Source organism: Barbus barbus, assembly GCF_936440315.1.
Source record: "Barbus barbus genome assembly, chromosome: 5".
Classification (NCBI taxonomy): Eukaryota; Metazoa; Chordata; class Actinopteri; order Cypriniformes; family Cyprinidae; genus Barbus; species Barbus barbus.
Genome location: NC_136733.1, coordinates 14,188,379 through 14,209,731, shown reverse-complemented (window position 1 = coordinate 14,209,731; position 21,353 = coordinate 14,188,379). Strand labels below are relative to the sequence as shown.

Below are 21,353 nucleotides of genomic sequence, written 5' to 3'. Positions count from 1 at the left end.
AGGAGGCATTTTGATGCCAGATGGATTCTTGTAACACTGTGGATTTATTCAGCGTGGATTTGATCTTGTGCGGGAGGGAGTTTCATATGTCACTTCATGTTTGTCCGCAGGGCAGCTGAGGTCCTCTACTCTCTGACCTTAGCCAACATTCAGAAGTACGGCCAGCCCAGTGAATACCCTGCAGTGGATAATTACAAGTTACTCACAGAAGCCAGACGCAATCTAGGTCTCTTCCAGCATCATGATGCCATCACGGGCACGGGCAAAGACTGGGTAGTTGTGGACTATGGAACCAGGTAGTGCATCTTTCTTGAAATATCTTAAAGTGAGATGTGTAAAAGACATCTTTTCACTACCACTAGTATTTGCATACGTTTGTTGCATTTCGCCCCAAAGTGTCAGTCGGGTAGGACTTTCAAACTGCTCATAAAGCAGTCTTTACCATCTGATTAATAACCATTGCAAAATGACAAAATAATGAATATATCCACAAAACAAAAGACTGCCAATATCTTTAAAAGAAAGCATGGTACATTTTCTAGGGATAATCAACCTAAATTATTATTTAAAAAATTAGTAAAACAACTATCAGACAAAAAAAAAAATCCTATTATACAGAAAGTGTTAAAGAATAACGTTGAAAAAATATTGTTAATTCTCATATCTGGTTGGGCTTTTGCATACTGTCTAGCTGCAAAAGTTCTAATATTTCAAAGAAAATCTGTATTTACTGTATGTGATCAAAGCTGCAAAAATACAGCAAAACAATAACATTGTGAAAATAATATTTTTTTTTCTTAATTTTAGCCTAATTTTAAATTACTGTGACAGCAAATCTGAATTTTTGCGGTCTTTATACTCAATTTTCAGTGTCATACGAACCTTCAGAAATCATTCTAATATTCTAATTTGGTCAAAAAAACATTTCTTATTTTTATCAATGTTGAAAACAGTTGTGCTGCTTAATATTTGTTTATTTTTTCAGGGTTCTTTGATGAATGTATGAACAGAATTTACTTGAAATAGAAATCTTACGGTACACAAACAACACAGTTTGGTATGGTTTCGGTACAGGGGGGAAATCTAAACATAATTATTATTTTTTATATTACATTGTGGGGTACTGACAAAATCACTCTTTAAATAAATTCAGTTATAGCCTAATTATAATTTTAAGCTTATGCTGTATAGCGAGCCCTTTTACAATACTATAAGGGTACAATTAACAACAGAACCCAGACTTAAATGATAAAATTTACTTTTTATTTTTAAATATAATAATCAATACTCAGCTTAAAGAAAAATAGTATGCAAACATGTAAATTGCACAAACTTCTACATTATTACATTTCTATTTGTTGCTGAAATATTTACACAGTGGCGTCATAACAGATTTATTTAAGCATACATTAAGACATCGCTAACAGGTAAAGTAAAATATGATGAGTATATGGTCTAAAATTTCACAAAATGCTCTTCATTTCTCTAACGAACTAACACGCTGTGGACACTGATGACTTGCCTGAGGTAAATGAAATGCTACGTGACATTTGGTTTACAAGCTGTTTTATTGAGGTCTTTCTGTGGTTGAAACACAGATTGAGCGATTACATGAGGCATGAGATGTTCATTCATGTTTATTTGGCATTAAAACTAGTAGGAAAGAGGAAGGGATGATCGTGTTTATCTGTGGCACCACATCAAAGAGCGTCAAAATGGCATTTATAGTTTGAATTTCTTGAACAAATGGACATAATTTGAAAAATCATCAAAAGCAACAATATATAAAATGGTAAATTTCCAATCAAGTTCCACTCGTGCACTGGTTAAAACAATACTGCATTTGTTCGGTGCACATGACTGACAAACATTTGAATGCTAGTGTAGAAACAAACAAGCTCAGATTAACCACTAAAATATCTAACCTTTTGATTTTCTGGTAAATTTGTTTCACAAAAATCTGATTCTTATTATCTGATTTTATCAGGTAAAAGAGACATGGTAAAACATCATGATCTTTGTTATTTCTAAGGTTGTTTCACTCTATTCTGAATGTGAAGCGAGTGATTGTGAGCTCAGCTCACTGGTTGGTGCTCAAGGACAAACAAACATACTACCATGATCCTTCAAATCTCTTTCTTCAGATGGTGAGCATTCATATTGTACATCCATAACATGACATCACTCCGAAATTTGGTAATTGCTATGTGCACATTACATTTTTGCTGGTTCTTATTACAGGATGATGTTCAGCCATCTCAAGATGCCTTACCTCGCAAAATAATTTTTGAAGTTCGTGAAAAACCAAGGTAAATTAACAACTTTGGAAACCTTGCTGTTGTGCTTTATAGCATGAATAATTAGCACAATATAGAATAATGTTGAGTTGAAAATGGACTCGTGGTACATGTGTTGAAGTAGATGAAGTGGATGACAAAAGGCAGCAGAATCTGTGTGGCGTATAATGCTTCATAAATATGCTTAATTTGTTTTGCTGTTCCTAGGTTATTGGTGGTTTACAACCCCACAGAGCAAGCCAGGACGTCCATGGTTACAGTATATGTGACGACTCCTAAAGTGCACGTGCTGAATGCTCTGGGTCATGTGGTCCATGCTCAAGTCAGCGCAGTGTGGAATGATGCCAGTCATGCTGCTGCCGACGTCTTCCAGGTGAGAGATCTGCAACATCAGTGCATCATATCACAGCATTATGGGTGTATTGTTTATGGAAAAGAGCAATCTGAGGATTGTGGATTCTTCAAACTAGCCGGTTTGAGGTCATAGCCGGTTTAAATGCTCTTCAAGTCAGTTTGTGGTTTTTGTAACATGTTTGTTTATTCCACGACAGTTGTCGTTTGTGGCTCAAGCTGCTCCTCTGGGACTGAGCGTGTACCAGCTGATGGAAGGAATGGAGCCAAGGACAGAAGCTGCTAAGTACATGTTTCTTCAGGATGGCAGGCAGATTTCAGTCAGTGACCTGGAGCATTTCCGACAGTTCTACCAACAAGATGCGGCTCCTGTGCACATTGAAAATCCTCACCTGAAACTCTCCATCTCTACAGCTACAGGTCTTTTAGAGGTAAGATCATAGACTGCAGCTCTCTGGGTTTGTTGTAAGTTCATACATCTAAGAAGGACTCCGAAAACGTCTCTTTTTTTACAGAAAATGAGGTTGAAGGAGGATGACTCGGAGCACCTGGTCAAGGTGGAGTTTGTTTGGTATGGCACCACCAGCAACAAAGACAAGAGCGGCGCCTACCTGTTCCTGCCTGACAAAGAAGCAACAGTAAAAACTATTTTGATAATCTATTCATTTTTTTGTTTTTCTTCAAATTATCAGATATCTTGCCCAATTGGGCTGATGTTTTTTTTTAATTATTTTTTAGAAATTTTATTTGAATTATTTTTTACATTTTATTTGTAGACATTGTAGATAAAGTAAAAGAGGAAATCAAGAAAAAGTGGATTGGGTTTAAATCAGGATTAGACCTAGACTCAAACCCAGGTTTTTTATGAAAATGAAATTGTCATTCAAATTGTAAAGTAAATAATTTCAAGCTTTTCATGTAATAACAACAACAACTAATATTATTGTTATTATTAAAGGAATATTAACATTAGTAATAATAATAATTACTATTACTAAACTTTATTTGCATTGCACCTTTCTTACGTAAACAAATGTAATTTATTTAGCTGTGGAACCGCTGCTGAATAACGGTGCATGGAAAAATGGGTTATATATCGCCCACTCCCCTAAAAACTGTTTATTTGTGGCAGGCTTGTGGTAAATTTGTGGCAAACAAATGATTACTGTGAGAATTTGCTGGAACGTTGTATTTTTTGTAAAGTTTCATGTAAACTTATAACATCAAAGTGTGTCGTCCCACTGATTGGAGTTCTAAACGTAACGGCAGTTTAGTCACTGCTCACAGCTTTATCTGCAATCCACCCAAACACTGGGAAACCTCATAAGAGCTAAACTCTGTCTTTCATCAGGACATTAGGCAGTTTTGTCATGCAGTGTCTTTGGTAGCTGTGCTCTGAGGGGATTTTATGAGTTTGATTTTATTCACATTGATTTTCTTTCTCTCTCGCGCAGATTTACTCTCCCTCTCAAGCACCGGTGGTTCGAGTCACTAAAGGGCCGCTGTTTTCTGAAGTCACCACTACCTTCACGCACATCACACAAACTCTCCGGCTCTACAACATCCAGGGTAAGAGAGGACAGCAAATACTCAACACCTGCACTCCTCAGTTACGCTTGCAGTCACCACTATTTACAGTATGTAAATCAAATATTTACACCAGGGATATGCAAAAATGACATTTTCAAGTTCGAATAGTTGTCTGGAGGAAGTTCTGTATAACTAGCAATGTAACCTCAGAAAACCTCCAGTTGATTGACCCCTGGAATAAAACCCCCCAGAACTTCCACATCCTTAAAATGCTGCTAGATGACGTCCTTTTCTTTTCCAAGTAATCTTTATTCACATTACTATAGTAGTGAGAGTTTTGTGTATTGTACGTTGTACAAAGCATTTTCATAGCTCATATATTACAATATAAATCTTGAAATTGTAAAGGTAAGCTTTTGAATGTTCCTCAAGCTATAATGGAACATTTGAACCGTGCAATCGTCAGTGCTAAAAAAAGGTAGTGCATTAAGCTACTAAGTAACAAGTTTAATCGGCATCAGAGAAGGAAGTTTGCTACCAGACAAAAGACAATCCAACAAAAGTTTAATGGTGTGCTAAAAGTGGGTTCATTTTGTGAAAGAAAGAAATGCGTTCAGAAAGAGTTTTGTCTCTTTTTTTTTATTGTGCTTTCTTATCAAGAGCAGCAGGGGGTTGGACGGTCTGTTTGTGAGCCCTTCTGGGTGGGTGAGATAATGTACATGAGTGTTTTTGAAAGAGCAGAGCAGTCACATGAGCCATCGCCCCGTAGCCTTAGGGACCTTTCTCCCAGTGATGTTTGTTTTTGTCCAAAAAAAGAAAAGTATGAGGCAAAACCTCTAGTGGGTTATTCCCTTGAATTGAAATTTGAATTTAATATGCAAAGCTTAAGGAGAGGGACCTTAACACACAAAATAGTTGTCTCTGTCATTATGTACTCACCTCATCTCATTTTAAAAGACACAACAAAAGGAGGAATTGTGAAGCATGTACTGGTCGCTCTTTTCCATGTAATTACAACAAATGGCAGCTGAAGCTTTCAAGCTTCAAAAATGACACACAAAAGATCAGAAAACTATCAAAAATGTTGTGCATTCATATTATGACTTTATTTAATCTATTATTCACTGATAATCTCCCCCTCTTTACTAGATCGATTTGTGAATGAATTATTCAGATGGATTTTTTCAACCAACTCAGCTTCTTGTTTCAAGTTAAAAAGTAGACTTTGTTGTATAAACTTAAAACAGCAAGTTGAGAGAACTCAAGAATCTGCTTAAGCTGGTTGCCTTAAACTTTTAAGTTCTCTCAACTTTTGATTTTATACAGCACTGTAAAAAAATTAATAATAATAAAAAGTTAAGCCAACTTAAAAAGTTTAAGACAACCAGCTTCAGCAGATTTTTGCGTTTTCTCGACTTCTTGTTTTAAGTTTATATAACAAAAAGTTGAGAAAACTCCTCAATTTCCTAAAAAAATAAGTTGAGAAAACTCAAAAATCTGTTGAAGCTGGTTGCCTTAAACTTTTAAGTTGGCACAACTTTTTTTTTTTTTTTACAGTGTAGTGAAAATTTGTGTATTTGAAATACATTTTATTTCATGCTAAATATACTACAAATACATTTACATATACATGTACTTAAAAAATCCTGCAGTTGTACTTTTAGTATACTAAACTGTAAAGTCTGCTAAATTAAAACAACTAATTTTGTACTTAATGCTATTTCATTGTGCAAAAGTATAGGACTGAAGTCCAACTAAAGATATACCGTATATTTGATTGTGTTAAAGTGGAACTAGTCTACCTCATGTACACTTTAAATATCTTGGATTTAAAGACCAATATTATTCAAAGATCATACAATCCTCATCAATAGTGACATTAAAACACATTTTAGGCTTAATATTAAGAAAAGTGCATTATGCACAAGTAGTACACCAAATAATGTTTAATTATATTTTTATATCAGTACGTCTGGAGTGATATTGAGTGTCAGTAAATGTTAATAGATTTGTACTGTACTTAGTATAAAATAAATGTATTTTACAAATATTTTTTGTTTTTACTAGGGACTTATGCTGACCAATGCTGCATTTATTTGATCAGAAATACAGTAAAAATGGTAATACTGTGAAATAACCGTTTTCTATTTTTAATTATGGTAAAACTGAATTTATTCATGATGCTTCAGAAATCATTCTAATATGCTGATTTGGTGCTCAAGAAATATTTCTTATTATTATCAATGTTGGAAACGGTTGCGCTGCTTAATATATTTGTGAAAACTTTCAGAAATATTTGGTAAAACTGGAAATTAAAAACAGCATTTATTGCTTTTGATTAGTGTGTCCATGCTTAAAGTATTTTTAATTTATAAATCTTACTGATCCCAAGCTTTTGAACAGTAGTGTAAATAATAACAGAATTTCATTTTTGCGAGAACTATTCCTTCAGGTGGTTTCAGTAGTGTTTTACCTAATTGCTGAGGTGTTTTGAGAGGGTTTTTTTTCTGTGTGGTTGCTAGGGATTGTTATGCTGTCGCTCAAGTCAAAAGAGCCCAAGTCTCTATCATATTTTAGTCTCTAGAGATGTTTCAGGTCCTTCTTTAGTGTAAATCTAGAACTTTTCCACCCAAATCAGCAAAGTAATATCAACACACAATTTGAGGTATCATTTATGACTGTAGGACAAACAAAATGTAATATGTATGCTTAGGTGTTCGTTCAAATCAGTAACTTCAATTATGAGCAGTAGTATCAGTGATGGTTGCTCACTAAAAGTGTCAGTTTACCATCTCAGTGTGAGCTAATGAGGACACGCTCATGTTGAATAGTTTCCAAGCTATCGTACTCCATAAAAACATAACTTAGTTTTTGTGCTTGTGCTGCTATATAGAGCATGTTCTTCCACCTTTAAGGGGTTTTATTTTAATTAAAGGAAATGGAACATATTTGTTTCTTGCACTGTTTTATTCCCAAAGGCTTAGTTAGTCCATTTCAGGATGTACATTTAGCATGAAGGAGTGTTCACTTATTTTCACCGCACTCAGAAAATCTAATTGCTCAAATTCAGCTCAAGCCAGGAACAGGCAAACAAGTTATTAAGGTTAAAAAAGGAAAGCAGTCATTTTCTTTTGACAAATGTACAATTAGCGGTATTTTGGCAGTTTGTATGTGATTATGCGCCAAACAGTAAATGAGATGTAGTTTTGTGCATTATCAGCCTAATGATACTTATTGGTCTGAAAGGAAGTGGTCTTTAGTGGTTCTTGCTAAATTACTCCAAGTATTCAGTACACAAAAACATCACTTCACAGATTTCCTAAAAATCTGTTTTCCACAGAAACAATAACAGTATACGGGTTTAAAACAACATGAGAATGATATTTTTGTGAACTGTTCCTTTAAATATTCAGATCCAGTTGATGCTTGGACAGAAATTGTTGTACGAAAATGAAAGAAAAAAGATATCCAGTCCTTCTTCTGTTACCTGTGCTCATTCGGCTATTTTGACCCCTGTCTTTCTTTCCTTCTTTCTCATAGGTGTAGAGGGTCAGTCTGTTGAGATCTGTAACACTGTAGATATAAGAGGCGAAACCAACCGTGAAATTGCAATGAGGATAACCTCAGATCTGAACAGCAAAGATCGATTCTTTACTGACCTCAATGGCTACCAGGTAGGACATCAGTATATTCTTTTTATTCTCTCCTTGACACACACATACACAAAGTTTACACTGTTTATATGCATGTGTTCGTTATAAAGCAATGCAGTATCTAGTGCTGGAGTTAGGCGGTCGGTCGGGGCTTGGTGGATCTCTAACTGATCCGGCTCATATGTGGACTGACTTTACACTAAGCCAGAAGTTTTGAGAAAAAAATGGAGTTGTTAGTCTAACAAAATAATTAATCATTTAAATTTGTAATAATTTAATAATATTTAATTTAAATGTAAATAAATTAATTTTTTGTAGTTTATTTTTGAGGAAAGGAAGCAAAATAATATTGGTTGGGTGGAAATGAAAGGGATTTGTACATTTTATCCATTTGATAGCCTATGAATGCGATCTGAGTTCCGCACATACAGTGCCCTCCAAAAGTATTGGAACAGTAAGGCCAATTCCTTTATTTTTGCTGTAGACTGAAAAAAATTTGGGTTTGACATCAAAATATGGATATGAGATGAGAGACTAACATTTCAGCTTTTATTTACAGGTATTTTCATCTGGATCTGATACACAACTTAGAAGATGGCACCTTTTGTTTGAACCCACCCATTATTCATGTTACCAAAAGTATTGGAACCGATAGAATTAACATAGATTAAAGTGAAAGACTTAATATTTAGTTGCAAATCCTTTGCTTTGAATAAGTGCATCAAGCCTGTGACCCACTGACATCACTAAACTTTTGCATTCTTATTTTGTGATGCTTTTCCAGGCTTTCACCGCAGCCTCTTTCAGTTTTGGGGGGTTACTCCCTTCAGTCTCTTCTTTAGCAGGTAAAATGCATACTCTACAGGGTTTAAGTGTGGAGATTGACTTGGCCAGTCTAAATCCTTCCACGTTTTGCCCCTGATGAACTCCTCTGTTGTTTTGGCACTATGTTTTGGGTCATTATGTTGCTGTATGATGAAGGATCTCCCAATCAGTTTGGTTGCATCTTTCTGTAAATTGTCAGACAAAATATTTCTGTAGACTTCTGAGTTCATTTTGCTGCTGCCATCATGTTACATCATTAATGAAGATTAATGAGCCTGTCCCAGAAGAAGCGATGAAAGCCCAAGCCATTACATTACTTGTGTAATGTGTACTATAATGTACACCTGTGTACACTGTGTTTCAGATGAGCTTGTATGTTTGGGATCATGAGCAGATCCTTTCTTTCTCCAAACTTTAGCCTTTCCATCACTTTGGTCCATAAAATCAGTCCATAAAACCTTGTCCCAGAATTTTTGAGGCTCGTCTCCTATTCTTCTTGCTAATGAGTGGTTTGCATCTTCTGGTGTAGCCTCTGTACTTTTGTTCATGAAGTCTTCTGCGAACAGTAGATTGTAATACCTTCACTCCTGCCCTATGGACGTTGTTGCTGATGTCAACAGTTGTTTTAGGGTCTTTCTTTACAGCTGTCACAATGTTTCTGTCATCAACTGCAGATGTTTTCCTTGATCTACCCGTTTGAGGTGTGTTACTTAGTACACCAGTGGTTTCTTTCTTCCTCAGGAGATTCCAAATGATTGCTCTTGCTATTTCCAGTGTTTGTGCAATGGTTTGATTGATTTTTCATCTTCTCTCAGCTTCACAATTGCTCGTTTTTCACCCATAGACACCTCTCTGGTTTTCATGTTGGTTACACGTCTAACTAACTATAAATGCAGTCTGCACGGATCTGAAACTGAGCGCAGACATTCAGTGCTATTTGTTTGAATAATCACTTAATAGGACACACCAGGGCAACAAAACACACCTGTCAGTCACATGATCCAATACTTTTGGTAACATGAATAATGGGTGGGTTCAAACAAAAGGTGCTATCTTCTAAGTTGTGTATCAGATCCAGATGAAAATACCTGTAAATAAAAGCTGAAATGTTAAACTCTCATCTCATATTCATCTTTTGATGTCAAACCCAAATGTTTACAGTCTACAGCAAAAATAAAGGAATTGGCCTTACTGTTCCAATACTTTTGGAGGGCACTGTAAGTGCAATATATTATAATAAAAATGTAGCAGGATGCGCAATGTCGACTTTTGTAATACCTGCAGACTGCAGCCAATAGGAATTCTTCTCTATCAGTGTGCGTCCTGCTCACAGAACAGACACAGCAAGCAGACTGCTAAAATTTCTTGGATGAATCGTGATTTTTGTCCAAAATATTAACATCTTACTTTAACAGATGCAATAACAGAAAAATTTGTCGTCAAAAAGATCGTCATGAACTGAGATGAGTGACAGTTTTTTAATAATTATACTGTAAATGCTGTTTGCAAATGTGATACTGATTTTATAAAACAGGTCAATAAACAAGAAGTTAATATTAAGTGACTTTTATTTTAGGAACACTGTTTTTTCACTGTATTTCGTTAAGGAAAATAGTTCCAAACTATTCACAGCTGAGCCGCTCAGCATCTCCAAGAAAACACATCGCTGTTTCGTTTATGAATGAATTTTTGAATGAATCTAGTGAGTCAATGATTCAATGACCCATTCATTAAGTCACTTGCTTCGTTCCTGAATGAATCAGCCGATTGACCCACCTACTGGTGGTTTTAGTTTTATTTTTAAATAATAATTTCTGTTATTTAAATAATTTAGTATCTGTATATTCAAAACATTATATTTAAACATTACACTCATCTTCTATAAATATACCTAAATGCCAATTTTGTGTTCTTCTGTGCGCCTCTGTAGTTCAGAGATGAATTTCGTTGATACAGATTTTATTTGATTCTTCCCAATTGTGTCTTCTTCTAATTCAGTTTATTTTTTTCATTAGTTTTTAAAAAGGTTTATAATAAAAATTTATGAATTCAACAAAAGTTTACATTTAATAATAAGGTTAGAATAAAATGCTATTACAACAGTGCCCCTGTGAGTCAAATATCAACTTCATGGGAAGGTTCATTTTTGTCATTGATCAGAAGGTGCTCCTAAATTTATTAAATTAGGAGCACAAGTGCTCATTCTCCCTTGTTTATTGAACATAAGGGGTCTGTTACGGGGTTGACGAGACGTGAGACATGCAGATCCATATGCGAGGCTTTATTACAAAACATGGTCAGAAACAGGCAGGGTCAGACATCGGCAAACAGGTATGGTGGAGGCAAGACAGAGCAATCCGTGGAGCAAGCGTGGGTCAACGATCAGCGAACAATATCCAAAGGGGCAAGGCAGAGAGATAATCCAGAGACGAGAGCAATAATCCAAACAGGGAGCGAACAGAGTCCAAACGGCAGAGGCAAAGGGGTAAATCCAGTAAACAAAGGCAGGGTCAGACACGGCAAGATAAACAAGGCAAGACAAGACTAAGGCTCTGTAAAGTAGCTATCGCTTGGGGAGTGATAAATGCTAAACAATACTCGGCCCCGATGCTGAGGAAGTCCATGGTTTATATAGTGTGTGTTTGGGTGATGGTGATTGCGAGATGGTTCTCAGGTGTGGGCGTGATCATTGTGAACAGCTGTGTATGAGTCCATGTGGTGAACGAGTGACCTCTGGTGGCTAGTGAACGGAAGTGCATGGTCAGGATTCGTGACATAGCCCCCCCCCCAAGGAGCGGCTTCCAGACGCTCCTATATAGTCCAGGAGGGCGGTGGAGCGGAGGCGGAACAGGGGGAGGGATGGAGGGCCAGGTCCGTGAGGAAGTGGGAAGACCGGGGACTGAGGCAGAACCGGCAGAGCAGGACACCCAGGCGGAACCGGAGACCAGGACAGAGCAAGAGCCCACCAGGGCGGAGCAGACAGACCAGGAGCCCACCAGGGCGGAGTAGATGACCACCAGACCGGAGTAGAAGACCACCACGGCGGAGCAGACGACCACCAGACCCGAGCAGAAGACCCCCACGGCGGAGCAGACGACCACCAGACCCGAGCAGAAGACCACCATGGCGGGGCAGACGACCACCAGACCCGAGCAAGAGCCCACCAGGGCGGAGTAGACGGACCAGGAGCCCACCAGACCGGAGTAGAAGACCACCACGGCGGAGCAGACGACCACCAGACCCGAGCAAAAGACCACCATGGCGGGGCAGAGGACCACCAGACCTGAGCAGAAGACCCTCGCCAGGAAGCAGACTGGGCAGGAAACCATGGCAGAGTCTGAGATCTGGGGGAAACAGAGACAGACAACACGGAGAGCAGAGACAGACAATACAGGGAGAGCATTCATGATCTCAGGGGGCGTGGCAGGGCAGGACGAGGATTCATAGATTGCGTTTTTAGCCGTGACAGGACAGGGCGTGAGCTCACAGACGGCCTCTTTAGCCGTGACAGGACAAGACGAGAGCTCACAGACGGCCTCTTTGGCCGTGACAGAACAGGGCGTGAGTTCACAGACGGCCTCCTTGGCCGTGACAGGACAGGGCGTGAGCTCACAGACGGCCTCTTTGGCCGTGACAGGACAGACAGTGAGTTCAGGGGCGGCCTTCATGACCGTGACAGGGCAGACAGTGAGTTCAGAAACTGTCTCCATGGCCGTGACAGGGCAGACAGTGAGTTCAGGAACGGCCTCCATGGCCGTGACAGGGCAGACAGTGAGTTCAGAAACTGTCTCCATGGCTGTGACAGAGCAGACAGTGAGTTCAGGAACGGTCTCCATGGCCGTGACAGGGCAGACAGTGAGTTCAGGAACGGCCTCCATGGCCGTGACAGGGCAGACAGTGAGTTCAAGAACGGCCTCCATGGCCATGACAGGGCAGACCATGAGGTCAGGAACGGCCTCCGTGGCCGTGACAAGGCAGACCGTGAGTTCAGGAACAGCCTCCGTGGCCGTGATAGGGTAGACAGTGACGTCAGGAATGGCCTCCATGGCCGTGACAGGGCAGACCATGAGGTCAGGAACGGCCTCCGTGGCCGTGACAGGGCAGACAGCGAGTTCAGGGACGGGTGCCACCACTTCGGGAGGTTCTGCAGCGGAAGCCGCCACCTCTGGAGGCACTGGAGCAGACTCGTGGACAGGAGAGGCCTCAGGAGCACAGTGTGCAGCCCACACACTCAAAATGGCAACCGCCATAACGGGAAGTACCGAGGTCAGGGGAACAGTCTCTGTAACAGACAGGGTTGAGGCCCTGGGAATGCCAGCTACTCGCACTGATGTGGTGGGTCCATCACACTGGATATCAGACAGGGAACTTGAAGGACTGACCTTAAATCCTTGGGTGTGACAGACTCTGGCTGGAGCACTGTGACGTGGTGTGACTCTGGCTTGACAGCGACGACGTGAGCAGACTCTGGCTTGACAGCGACGACGTGAGCAGACTCTGGCTTGACAGCGACGACGTGAGCAGACTCTGGCTTGACAGCGACGACGTGAGCAGACTCTGGCTTGGTAGGCTTGACGTGAGCAGACTCTGGCTTGGCAGGCTTGACGTGAGCAGACTCTGGCTTGGCAGGCATGACGTGAGCAGACTCTGGCTTGGCAGGCATGACGTGAGCAGACTCTGGCTTGGCAGGCATGACGTGAAGGGGTGTTGTCGTTCCTCCGCGACACCCACAGTGAACGGAGAGCCCACACAAAGCAAAGCATAATCCATGAATTTACTAAGAGATGAACGGGGACCCTCGCGGATTAACTGAGTCTTGAGCGGCTGATTAATGCCCTCACAGAAAAAGTCTATGAGTGCGTAGTCCGGCAGATCAGAAAAATAGGCGAGGTCTAAATACTCCTGAATATAATCCTCGAGCGGTCGCGAGCCCTGCTCGAGGGTTAATAACAGTCGTGCACAGTCCATACCTGGCCAATGTCCTCTTGAAAAGCCGCTGGATCCTTGTGTGGCCGAGTATTGTTACGGGGTTGACGAGACATGAGACATGCAGATCCATATGCGAGGCTTTATTACAAAACATGGTCAGAAACAGGCAGGGTCAGACATCGGCAAACAGGTATGGTGGAGGCAAGACAGAGCAATCCGTGGAGCAAGCGTGGGTCAACGATCAGCGAACAATATCCAAAGGGGCAAGGCAGAGAGATAATCCAGAGACGAGAGCAATAATCCAAACAGGGAGCGAACAGAGTCCAAACGGCAGAGGCAAAGGGGTAAATCCAGTAAACAAAGGCAGGGTCAGACACGGCAAGATAAACAAGGCAAGACAAGACTAAGGCTCTGTAAAGTAGCTATCGCTTGGGGAGTGATAAATGCTAAACAATACTCGGCCCCGATGCTGAGGAAGTCCATGGTTTATATAGTGTGTGTTTGGGTGATGGTGATTGCGAGATGGTTCTCAGGTGTGGGCGTGATCATTGTGAACAGCTGTGTATGAGTCCATGTGGTGAACGAGTGACCTCTGGTGGCTAGTGAACGGAAGTGCATGGTCAGGATTCGTGACAGGGTCTTAATGATGCTTACATTATCGCATGTACAGATTCCTACACAATGCATCTTTAATTTGGGCAGAATTATACAGGTAACTATCTCAATCTCCAACTATCTATCTCCAGAACTATCTCCACGCCAAGATTCTGTTGAATGAATATATATATATATATATATATAGCATTAAACTTATTTCATGTTTCCTATGAACCATGTTTTCTTTGGTATCAAGACAGGGTAATTTTATATATATTATACCTCACAAAATTACCCCGTCTTGATACCAAAGAAAACATGGTTCATAGGAAACATGAAATAAGTTTAATGCTATTATAGATTATAAAGGTTTCTGAAATTAAATATATGATCTGAAGGTGCGCACTAATTCTGTTTACTGAGAAGTAGCATTAGAGTTATCAGAGGTTAGTTAATTTATTTGAAGTGATTGTTTTGACAGTCTTGTTTGATTTGGGTTGATAGTGTCAAAATGCCTAGTTGTTTTTGGATGACATAATGAAAATGTCAGTTTGTTTTTCATTTCTTTTGACAAATAATTAATCAAAAAAAGAGTTGAGAGTGTGCTGTAGGGCTGACCAAAACAAACAAGTGTCAGTTTAAATCATGTTTTTTTGATATGTTGGAGTATTGGCATGGCATTTAATTAGCTGTTGTCTCTCTGGCCTTGGCCAGGATTAAGTGCTTTTCTTCGGTCCAAACTAATTAACTGACTTCACAAAACAAATTCCTCATGAATAAAAACAGTGGGATATCCAGTGATGCACACACACACATCGAAGCTCATCAATTTACAGTGTTTTTTCCTTCAGATAAGTGCCTCCACATGCCCACACTCATTGTTTGAACGGGGAATTTTGAGTTTTTCCTCGCGGCAGTGCTAAAAATGCCTTGGGCTGTTTTTACAGGTGCAGCCCAGGAAAACTATGGCTAAACTCCCCCTGCAGGCAAACTTCTACCCCATGACCAGCATGGTCTACCTGCAGGATTCCAGCGCCAGACTCTCTCTGCTCACCGCACAGTCACTCGGAGCGGCCAGCCTCAAGAGCGGTCAGTTTTAACTCACTTCTGAGTGCTTTAGGTTTTGGATCTGGGATGGAAAATCTGGATTAAACCTGGAAATAAAAAAAGGTTTTTAAGAATTGAAAGTTATCATCTAGAATTAACAAGTAACATCCTAGATTCTGCATTCAGTTGAATTAATAATGCATTATTATCAAACATTCCAGATTCAGCATTATTTGGATACTGATCAAATAAACACATTTGTACCATTGACCATTTTATCATCTCAACCATTCGACTGATTATCTCAGTATAAACATATGTCCACATTTTGAGGTTTACACTACCGTACAAACGTTTGGGGTTGGATTTTTTTTTTTATTAATACTTCTATTGAACAAGGACACATAAAATTCAGCTTTACCATCACATTAATAAATTCCATTTAAAAACATTAAGATAGAATGGTTATATTTTAAAAATTTCACAACAACATTTCACAATTATTACTGTTTTACTGTTTTTTTTTTTTTATCAAACAAGCTTAGCTTTATCTTATGCTTGGTGAGCATAAGAGACTTTTTCAAAAACAAATCTTTTACCTACCCCAAACTTTTGAACGTTAGTTTACAATATAAATGTAATGCCTAAATTCACTTAAGCATTACAACATTGATTTGGCACTGAAAAAAAACTGATTGATTTTAGTTTTAAGTGTGTTGTATTTTTATTTCTTTTAGACAAAATTGTATAGATTTTTAATATCATCTGAGATGCTCTTTGGATCATTCTCAAATCTTGCTGGAGAACATGATCAACAGATTTTACAGTTTGAGTGCTGCTGTCATGAAAGTCAAACCAAATACTGAGACATTCTGAAAAATAAAATGCTCTTCTTAATGAGAATGTCCCTCTCACTTCATTATAAATGCCACTGCAACAGTTACAAAACTGTAAGCAAATCATTTGACAGCCTATACTATTTAGACACATCAATGACCATCAGAAGCGTTATTTTCGGATTTTTGTTTGAATAGATGTGGCCTTTCTCCACTCTGGCAGGTCTACAGGCGTAGGTGAATTGGTGGTGAAAAACACTCCACAATTGAATGTAAAGTGCTTTTGTCCACAATACAATCTGTCAAGTGTGGTTTTGTCAGGTTGTTTTATAAAAAAAAAAAAAAAAAAAAAAGATTTATTTGTTCGGTGCTCAAACAACAGGCTCTATGGTCTCGTGGTCTGTGGAGCCCATGATTTATGCATGTCCACTGGAGGCATCAGTGGGTGTTGTGGTGAAGTATGTGTGACATCCTAATGCAGCTCATTGGTGTGGCTTCCACAGGTCAGCTGGAGGTGATTATGGACCGCAGACTCAATCAGGATGATAATCGAGGTTTAGGTCAGGGAGTGCTGGACAATAAGATCACTGCCAACTCCTTCCGCCTACTGCTGGAGAAGAGGAGCTCTGTGGAGGAGGTAATCAGGAATTTTGGAAGTTCCCTGCTGAAACTATATTATATTTAGATTAGTTTTGCCGTAATCTATCTCTGGTTTCACAGATAAAGCTTAAGCCTAGTCCTAGACTAAAATGTAAGTCTGAGCTGTTTCAACTGAAATTAACTTGCACTAACTGATCTTAAAATATATCAGTGCCTTTGTTTTGTCTCAAGATGCACCCCAGTAATGTTTTATAAAAATTACTTTAATGTCGTAATTGAACTATGGCTAATCCTGGTTTAGTCTAAGCCCTGTCTGTGAAACCGGGCCTATATGCGCACTTAAAGTTAAGCTTTAAAAACACTATTTAACGTAATTTCTAGCAAATCTCAGAAATAAAATCCATTTTTCAAACTGTATATTATAACGTTGTGATGTAGAATTTAAAATGATTGCTTTTAGTTTTTAATGTTTTTTAACAATGTATTTAGACTCAAGATTCTAACGTTTTTGGTCTGTAAGATTTTTTTATTTATGCTGACCAAGGCTGCATTTATTTGGTCAAAAAAGATAACTGTAAAAACAGTAAAATTGTGAAGTATTATTACAAGTATTTAAAAAATACAATATATTTTTAAAAATCATTTATTCATGTGATGGCAAAGCTGAATTTTCAGCAGTCATTACTGCAGTCTTCAGTGTTGAGAAACATTTATTATTATTATTATTAATGAAAACCGTTGTGCTGCTTAATTTTTTTGTGGAAACAGTAATACATTTTTTTCATGATTTTTGATGAATTGCAAAGTTCAAATTAACAGCATTTATTTTCATTTTATTATTTTTTGCAACGTCAAATGTCTTTACTGCCACCTTTGATCAATTCAATGCATCCCTGCTTAATAAAAGTATTAATTTTTTTTTAAAAATCTTACTGATCCCAAACTTTTTAACAGTTGTGTATGTATATAGATAAATAGTATAACCTGTTATTAACATGAAAATGAGTATTGGAGTCCCTGAAGATGAGCTTAAGGTGGTAGCTGGTATTACATGACTTAAAGTGCGTCCAAGCTTGTCATTTATGATATTAGGTGGACTAGATGGTTAAACCGATGGACTGCCGGCTCATGAACCAATAAAAAACCATCTCCCAGTTTCTAATGTTGAAATAACCAGCTTGACCACCTTAACCTGTTTTTTTCCCCCAGTAGGGTTGACAGAATGACCTGTTGGTTACTGTCTACTTAGGCTAGAAACTTATTCAATGCAAGTATGCAAATGTCGGTCAATGCAGTTCCATTGATTGTACATTCTTGCTTTAATGTTCTTTCTTGTGTTACTGTGGCTATGACAAACCTCAGTACTTAATGGGACTATAAGTATTTTATGATGATAGTTTAAATAACTTACTTAGCTAGATTTTCTTGGAAATGCTGCTAAACCATAATAGTCATTGTAGAAGACTAATTCAGGAGTGTTCGCATTCACATACTTGTGTAGTTTCAAATACGTTACAACTATGTTTATGCAATGCTGATGTATCACTTTTCTGTCTTATGCCCAGAATGAGGAGACTGCACCATATAGCTATCCGTCTATATTGAGTCACATGTCGTACATGTACCTGAACCATCCCCTCATCTCAATGGGAGTCAGTCAGCGCTCGGACACCCCATCCTTGACTCCCTACAGCCCTCTGAGCGCCTCCTTCCCCTGCGAGATGCATCTGGTCAACCTGCGTGCTATCCAGTCAAAGGTATGTCTCAGTTGTGTTTGTGTGTTCTAAAGAAGTGCTTTTCAAAGGCTAAGTCTTTGTTCAGTCTTGAGTCCTGCAAGCTAATCCTAGTGATAATCATAACAATGGTCAAAATAGATGTGTATGAAAAAAAACAACAACAAAAAAACACAAATATATATACTGTATATGGGTTGCGTCAATTTAAAAAGAAAAAATAGGGTCTGTTCTAGAGGATTTGAAAGAGGAAGCCGAAAGCTGTTTTGGCCGTAATTGGGGAGCACAGGACTGCTGGCTCAGGTCCTAAGACGGCCATAAAGTATATTGACCTTCAAACTGATATTTTAGGGTCCTATACTATTTCCCAGGGCTGAAGTGTAATATTTTAACGCATGACAGGATAAAGGTAAATGTACTCAGAACAGGGCTTATGGGACCATTTGAGGATGAGAGGATGCGATTCAATCTGGCTTAAATGCTTAATGGGGTCTTATCATAAGGAATCACAATTTTCTTGATCTTATGAGATAAAAGACTTCATTGTACTGTCAAAACATACTGTAACATTACGGACTCAAATCCTCCCATGTGACTATATTGAAATAACATATAAGCACAAGACTGCCCGCATTAATATGTCAACATTGCCTGTTTGGTATTCATAAATGGATACGGATACTTATTCTTAACTCCAGAACAAATACTGTCATTCTGTAGTATCATTCTGAAGAATCCAGTGTTAGAAACACCAGCTGAAATGTATTTTTAACAGTATCCTTGATCGTGTCAGCCTGAATTGAACAGTTTATGTGGTATATTTCAGCTTGGATTGTTTAATGAATCTATCACATAATACAGGTTCAGCGTGGATGCTATTGCTATGCTATCTGCTCAAACAAAATAATGTCAAAATTATGAGATTTGATACATAAACTTTAGTAACATTGTAAGTAGACCCCACAGGAATAAAAAGATATGATATTCCAAACTTTAGTGAGTTACCTCACTGTCTACAGACAGTTACCTTCAAGGCAGCATATTAACCGAAAAGTGCACTTTTAGTGTACGCTTTATCTTTATCTTAAAATAAAAGTTCACTTAAGTGTATTTAAAGAGTAAACACTTTCATGAGAAGTTACGTTTTAATCTTTTGTTGTACTTTTCAATTTATTTTGACGTGTTGGCTAACATACTAAAGCATATGTAAAGTAATTAATTATAATTTTAACTGCAGTGTTATTCGATATTACATTTAAAATTAATACATTTGAAATGTACTAAACTGTTAACTTAAAATAAATATATTTAAATACAAGACTTACAAGTTTCAATAGAATTCTATTATACAGTATATGATAAAAAATACTTTAGTTTACCATGCTTGTCAGTATATATAGAAGTACATTTTAACCATATTTCAAATTTAGTAAAAGTAATTGTGAAATTACATATAAAGATGTACCTAAATGGGTCAAAAAGCAATATAAAATTCATTTAAATGCATTTATTAGCAAATGAAATATTACGTTCATTTAATTGCAGTTAACATGCAGTTAAGTGTCCGAAAACAGTACATTCAGTTCACACTGAATTAGATTCTATTATCCTTTATAAGTGCTCTTTTTAAAAGTATGCTTAAGTATACCACTTTTTCTCAAGGGCACACCATAGTAGTACACTAATCGCATGGAGTGCACTTTTCATTCCAAAAGGATTTGATGTTGGAAAGGAAAGGAAACATGTTGCTAAGCTAACATGCTTAAATAATATGCTTACCTTCTGGGATTGCCTTATACACAGAGGATACGTAAATTGCTGTTTATTGTAAATTTGGCCAACATAGTATTATATAAAAAAGTGTAATTTTGCCATTTTTTTTAGAAGAACCTTTTATGTTTGGAATGCTTAAAAATGCTGTCTAGGTAGGCAGCTTACTGGGGTGTGGAACAGAGCTGTTATGTTTCTCTCATTGACTACATTCATGGCCACTCAAATTTTGTTTTGACATTAAGGTGTGTCAGAATTAATTTCAAGTCTGAGGAATCTGACCTCTATCCTTTTCCAAATTTTTTTTATTTAGCACTGACGTGAGTGTTAGTTACAGACCATCAGAAAGCCAGAAAACTCCTTTTAACTGCTGAATTGGGAGGCTGAATTCACTCCCGATATATGTAATTATTAATTAAAATGATTGACAGGATAGTTGGCTGAAGTGTAGAAGAGCTTTTGGTGCACTGAAATAGAATAAAATCATTTAACAATGCCTGAAAGTTCCTTTGTTGCTTGTCGTGGAAATATCCACTCAAGGACATCCTTTATGCAAATGGAAAGTGTTTTTCAAGCATGTAAGACATTGATTACATTTCATTATTTTTTTGCACGACCAAAAATTTATCTCAGTTGTGAGAGCTTTATGGACTGTGCAGAGTGATTTACTATTTCTGTTAGTGCTCCAGGTTTACAGTGATGAGAGATTCAGCTGGGCAGAGGTGTGTGTGTGTAAATATTTTCCTGTTTCACTGTTCATGAAGTGCCAAGTACAGATTCAAGTGCAACTTTTATTATGAATAATGACAAAAAATAGTTAATGGAATGTTCTGGGTTCGATAGAAGTGATACCATAGAAAATAATTTTCTCGCACTCCAGTTTGGGGGAAAATGCACTTGCAATGAATGGACATATATGGGAAAAGACACTGTATTTGGAAAACATTAAATACACACTTTCTTAACAATATAGTAACATGATTTAAAGTTGCACCCTATAATTTTTGTAATGCATTTGTGTCATACACCCAATTACTACTAACAATAGCAACAGCAAATATAGCTGCGAGCAGCGATGACGGGCCCAAGCCGCCAGTGCATATGCCACCCCGGTGGCATCGATAAAACGGTGCCCAGCGAGCACACACAATACAGTAACCCTCTGGCAGTTTGGTTTTAAGGGAT

General features: G+C 38.2%; 1 protein-coding gene across 1 annotated transcript in view; it reads left to right on the top strand.

The window, feature by feature from the left end:
- Window positions 1-21,353, top strand: part of LOC306869168 (alpha-mannosidase 2-like) — a 70,732-nt gene that overhangs the window by 27,832 nt on the left and 21,547 nt on the right. The window contains exons 10-20 of the mRNA XM_079415804.1: window positions 111-296; window positions 2,033-2,147; window positions 2,242-2,309; window positions 2,505-2,670; window positions 2,849-3,079; window positions 3,164-3,286; window positions 4,103-4,217; window positions 7,719-7,852; window positions 15,130-15,271; window positions 16,569-16,702; window positions 18,231-18,422. Coding sequence (XP_079271930.1) covers window positions 111-296; window positions 2,033-2,147; window positions 2,242-2,309; window positions 2,505-2,670; window positions 2,849-3,079; window positions 3,164-3,286; window positions 4,103-4,217; window positions 7,719-7,852; window positions 15,130-15,271; window positions 16,569-16,702; window positions 18,231-18,422 — 1,606 coding nt within the window. The remainder of the gene's footprint in view (window positions 1-110; window positions 297-2,032; window positions 2,148-2,241; window positions 2,310-2,504; window positions 2,671-2,848; window positions 3,080-3,163; window positions 3,287-4,102; window positions 4,218-7,718; window positions 7,853-15,129; window positions 15,272-16,568; window positions 16,703-18,230; window positions 18,423-21,353) is intronic.